At 40.3% G+C, this 6,000-nt stretch overlaps 1 protein-coding gene across 1 annotated transcript in view; it reads right to left on the reverse strand.

Annotated features, from left to right (window-relative positions):
- CCDC171 (coiled-coil domain containing 171) overlaps nucleotides 1-6,000 on the reverse strand; it is a 145,570-nt gene that overhangs the window by 108,229 nt on the left and 31,341 nt on the right. Inside the window, exon 10 of the mRNA XM_018070510.1 lies at nucleotides 1,337-1,475. Coding sequence (XP_017925999.1) covers nucleotides 1,337-1,475 — 139 coding nt within the window. The remainder of the gene's footprint in view (nucleotides 1-1,336; nucleotides 1,476-6,000) is intronic.

Genomic DNA, 6,000 nt, shown 5'->3' on the forward strand with positions numbered 1-6,000 from the left:
GTAAAAAGTCTCTTTCCATCTTCTCTTCTTCCTTTCAGGTACTGGAAGGCCGCAATTAGGTCACCCTGAAGCCTTCTCTTCTCCAGGCTAAATAATCCCAATTCTCTCAGCCTTTCCTCATAGCAGAAGTGCTCCATCCCTCTAATCATCTTAGTGGCCTCCTCTGGACTTGCTCCAACAGATCAGTGTCCTTCCTGTGCTGAGGACCCCAGAGCTGGATGCAGCACTCCAGGCAGGGTCTCACCAGACCAGAGTAGAGGGACAGAATCACCTCCCTCGACTTGCTGGCCATGCTGCTTTTGATGCAGCCCAGGATACAACTGGCTTTCTAGGCTGGGAGCTCACATTGCTGGCTCATGTTCAGCCTCTCATCCAACAGCACCCCCAAAGCCTTCTCGGTAGGGCTGTCCTCAATCAGTCCATCCCCCAACCTGTATATACTGGGGGTTGCCCTGACCCAGGTGCAGCACCTCGCACTTGATCTTGTTGAACCTCATGAGATTCCCATGGGCCCACTTCTTGAGCTTGTCCAGGTACCTCTGGATGGTATCCCGTCCTTCAGGTGTGTCAACTGCACCTTTCAGCTTGGTGTCATCTGCAAATTTGCTGAAGGTGCACTCAGTCCCTTCATTTACATCATTAATGAAGATATCATAAAATTTTTCCTTTTATCCTACTGCTATAAAACAGGATGGTAAAACTTGTAATACAAAGTTGAGGTGGATAGAGACCATGGAAAGGACCCAGCTGGTCATATAAAAGGAAGAAGATTTCAGAAAATAAACCTGTAAGATACATCCAAAATGCCAAATGCACACCAAACCAAACCAAAAAAGAGCTAAACAAAAAAATCCCTCTGTTTTGTCACCTTCAAACAAGCCGTTTTCAAACAATTTTTGCAGTCAAATGCTTGCACTAAAACTGTGTGAAATAAAAGTAAACAAGTCTACAATGGTAGCTAATCAAGCTTCAGAGAAAAAAGCCTGCGTAGAAAGATGGAATATTCTTTGCACGAAATCATAATCCATACCTACAAACTGCCTTCTTCATTCGGTATGCAAACACAAGTTACACTCATAGCCATACTTTCATAATTGTTTTCCGCAAATAACTGTTCAGTTAAGTACACAGTGTATCACTTAACGTGCATTTTTGAGTTGGCTTCTCCAGTGTATTAGCTATATTTACTCATGTTTTACAAAACAAAGTAACATAAATGAAATCAGAGTAACACAAAGGCAGATTTATTCCACAGCTCAGCACAGCAAATGCAGATTATGTTCACAGTATGTTTAAAAAAACCCAAACAAGGAGTGCCACAGGCCTTTTGTCTTACCGTTGCAAGCTCCTCCTCTAACTCTCTGCAGGTTTTTTCAGTATTCCCTAGTCTCTCAGAGAGGTCCTTAATTACCACCTTCTTTTCCTCAATGATTTCTTTCATTTCATTGTTTGAGGCGAAACACTCTCTTTCTAATCTGAAAAGTTTGAACATTAGAACATTTTTATCAAAAATATTTTTGTCAAGTATACTGTATACTTTTAAAAGGTAATCTACGAGTATCACACTTATCAGGTTATCACCTGATTTATGTATCATATGGCTTCTGAAGCTGTTTGCCTTATTTTTTCTTTAACTGAAGAAACTTACATATTCCTTCTAAGAAAGACTTTTCGGTTATGGTTACATTCTTTTCCAGTATCAAGGCTTGTGTTAGACTTCCAGTCATTAATTAATTTGATCATTTGGATATAGCTTCCAAATTACACATAATAAACAGAAGTCATCATATTTCAATTAACGCTCTAGTTCTCTTCAGAAAGACCATATCACATCTTGCATCTTCAACCCTGATTTCAAGTACAAAGCTTGCTTCTAAAGTTCCCATGTACTTCACTATATTCTTGCCCTGGTTCTGGCCACAACAGGGTTAATTTTTGCAGTAGCCAGGAGGGGGCATGGCTAGGACCTGAAGGCTATCCTATATCACCTTACCTCATCTTCCAGAAACAGGGAAGGGCTCCCTTCCCTGGCAGAGCGAATGGTAAGGTATGGTCATGGGCTTCCACAGTGAGCAATTCCATATGAATCATTCACTTTTTTTTTTTCCTGTACACTCTGTCATTAGTACTTGCTGCTGTTACAGTTTGTTGTCTTATTTCATTGCTGTTTCCAGTAAATTGTTCTTATCTCAACCTGTGATCTTTATGTTTTGTGCCTCCAATTCTTCTCTTCAGCCCGCTGGGGGTGGGCAGGGGGGGAAGATCAAGTGGCATGTGGTTTGGAGTGTTTCAGTGGGAACACTAAATTGGGAAATACCATTCCTAAACCGTGACAATTCCACTCAGAATGGCATGACTTCAAAAGCAGTGTATCCAAATTTTCGAACAGCTCTTGTTTGTATCAGTCCTCCTGGTACTCAGGAAAACAAATAATACAGAAAGCCTGGCATGGATAAAAAAGGCAACTCATGAGAAAAATACAAGGCCATACAACATTGTATAGAGCACACAGCCAGGGACAGGAATCAAAGGAAAAATTTAGAAGGACTGCCTGAGTATGTAGGGCTGGTATCAGCCTTAATTTTTGCAAAAGATGACAAAGACAACTAGAAGAGATTTTACCACTCTGTTAAGGTAGGAAAGAAAACATGGACAGGCTTCTAGGCAAACAGCTAATTAATCAACAGCAGAGAGAGAAGGTTACTACACTCAATGCCTTTCTTGCCTCAGTCTTCCCTGACAAGGTCTCCTCCCAAGCCTCTACAATCAGTAAAAGGGTTCAAAAAGGATAATAATTGCTAGCAGTAGGTGAGGATTGAGTTTGGGATAACTTGTGAGAACCCAACCCATAGAAATTGAAAAGGCCAGTTCACCTACACTCAAAGGTTCTGACAAAGGTGGCCAATGTCACAATGAGATTGCTCAGTATCGCTGTGAAAGGTCAAAAATTGGGGGAGGTCCATGGCAAATGGAGAAAGGCAAATGTCACACAGACATTCGGCAAAGGGCAAAAGAAGAAGCCAAGGAACTATAAACCAGTCTGCTTCATTTCAGTCCCTGGAAGGTTATGAAGCAAGTCCTTTTGTAACAATTCTCTGGGCTCATGAAAGAAACAAAGATGATTGGGAACACAAGGAGGATTTACAAAGGTTTAATCATGTCTGGCCAACCCAGTTATATTCCATGATAAAATGACCAGATCTGTAGACAAAAGGAGAGCAAGTAGATTCCTATAGCAAGGATTTTAGCACTTTCTCACAGAGTATTTTTATAGCGAAGTTAGAACTTCAGTGTAGATATGTGAACTACAACACTGATAAAAAAAGATTTGATGATAAAGCTCAGATGGTAGTAGCTGGTAAGAGGTGCCATACTGTAGGAGTCTGTATTACAATCTGTTTAACAGCTTCATTCATCACCTGAATTAGGCCTAGAGGGCAATCTCACAGAGCCTGCGGGTAACAGTGAACTGGGTGTGAGTAGATCATGACACAATACAATTGATACACTCAACAGAAGAGCTGCTGTTCTCTAGACACTGAGAAAGAACAGTACAGCATGAACCTTCTGAGATTCAGCAATGACAAGTGCAAAGACCTGAATTTAGGAAGCAAGAGCCCCCTAAAGTGATGTGGTTGGTAACTGGCTGGGGAGCAGCTATGTTCAAAAAGGGCATGGTAACCATGGTACACAGCCACAAATCAGCAGCATGGCGTACAAGTAGAGAGAGTAACAGCAACCTAGGCTGTATTAATAGTAGCGTAGCCAGATCAAGGGAAGTGAGTAATCACCTTTTATTTGGCACTCATTATAACATGTCTAGGCCAATGACCGGTTTTAACTACACATATACCCCCTAACACAGGAGAAAAGCTGGAGCGGGCTAAGGAGATGTCCATCACCATACTCGGGCGCTGAAATACATGTAAGAACTGAGGGAACTTGGTATGTTCGACCCAGAGAGGAGATAACTTTGGGGTTTGTAACAGGCCCCCCAATATCTAAAAGGAGATTATCAAGAGGATGCAGCCAGTCACTTCACAGCAATGTTTGGCTACAGAACAAGAACAGAATCCAAAGTGGTTCGGCCAAGGAGAAACATTTTCCAACATAATGACAATTAAACAGTGGAACAGGTTCCCAGAGAGGTTGTGTCACCTCCATTCTCCAGGTTTTCAAGACCTAACTGGATGAAACCCTGAGCAGTCTGATCTCATAACTAATCCTAGTTTGAGCAGCAAGTTGGACTACAGATCTTCTACAATTCCTTTCAACCTCAACTAATCCTTGATGTAACTCTCAGCAGTAGAAACATCCAGGTCTCACTCATTCCTTTTCTCTTTTCCTATCACTCCTGTCTCACTAGAACTGAAAGTAACACAACAGGCTCAAGGTTCTTCCAACTTAAAAGCTTTTGAATCAGTATTGTCACTTTCTGACTCTGATTTATTCCTTATAGATCAATGTGTCTTTTTAGCTGAAGGACTGTTTCATATAGTCCTCCAAATACCTATGTGTTTCTGCATCAGCCTGGTTGATTTTTGGAATTAGCTGTAGATGGTTACTTCTTGTTCTTCTAGAACTTGCCTGTTTCAGCCTCCCAAAATAGCTTCTACTCTCACAGCTTTTGGAAAAACAGCAAAAGCAGTTCCAAATTATTCTATGTCATGCTCTCACTTTTCTTGAAAAGTTAATTCACACAGCAACCCAAATCCCATGTTGTTTCCAATTTAAATAGTGCTACTGGGTTCAGAGCTAATTAATAAATTATGCAACCCAGAAAAGCCTGTTAGTCTGGTTTTAGTTACTACGATTATCTTTTTTTGTGAGAAAAGAAAAAATTATGCAACCCAGAAAAGCCCGTTTGCTTGGTTTCAGTTATCACAACTAACTTTTTTTCTGAGAAAATAAATTCTCATAGCATTACAAAGCTTCCAACTTTGGTATTATTTACGTACATCAAGTCCAGCCAAAGAGATACACAAGTGTTCTAGACAACAAAGTTTATAATACTTTTATTTGGCTAAGGCTTAAAGACAAATTCATGCAACTCCTCTAGAAAAAGAGAAAATATGTTTGGATGCCAAACTATGGCTTAAAAGAAAAAGCCATAGAAAGATCCTGACATTGTCTGAAGTCCAAGGACCAGAGCCTTCAAAGGTAAGTAGATCAAAGGCTCTTGTATTCTCTCTGAAGGTGTCTGGTGAAAGCAATCACTGATATTCACCAGCGTTACTGAGACTTGTATGCTTCAAAGAATAATAAGGGCACAGGAAACTGATGAGTCAGTACATGCCCACCCCACATAATTACCTCAAGAGAACTGAGTAGATTAATGTCCACCTCAGAGAAAGCTTGACCTTCACTACCTATCTTTAAAGAGGTCTGGAAATCTAGGTGCCTGGACTAACAAAATTTTAAGGATAGACTGTTCATGCTTCTTCAAGTTCTGTTAACAAAACCACTAACTGTTTTAATTGTGTTTTAGTTGTGTTTGCATTCTCTGAAATTACAAAGGACGATTTGCTCTCAAAAACTCAGCTGGCAAAAGTCACTGGGAATAATTGCCTGAATCAACACATGATTGCAAGTAGTGAAAAGTACTGTTTGGATATTAGGCAACATTTGTTCTCATATCCAGTGAACACAGAACAGTTGCTCTAAGCAGGCATAAATTCTGTTTTATACCAAAAACCCCCCTAAGATAGGGTAAAGAAACATTGAACATAATCGTCCTTTTTAGAGGAAGAAGGCAAGGTTTTTTAAGGTTCATGCTGTATTTTAGAAACACAAGTACTTACTTCTCTGTAAGCAGTAATATTGACACTTCTATGGCAAATGCTATCATAATTGTAAAAACTGTATTTCATAGTCTTAGCCACAAACACATATTCAAGTATTTTGTGCAGGAATTCCAAACAATGAAATACAGTGCTGTGGTAGTTTGGTCTAGGCCTTCCTTGGTGACCAGTTTGTAACCAAGGAAGGGTCCAGATTTAC

Source organism: Manacus vitellinus, unplaced genomic scaffold (genome assembly GCF_001715985.3).
Source record: "Manacus vitellinus isolate BGI_N305 unplaced genomic scaffold, ASM171598v3 scaffold_18_pilon, whole genome shotgun sequence".
NCBI lineage: Eukaryota > Metazoa > Chordata > Aves > Passeriformes > Pipridae > Manacus > Manacus vitellinus.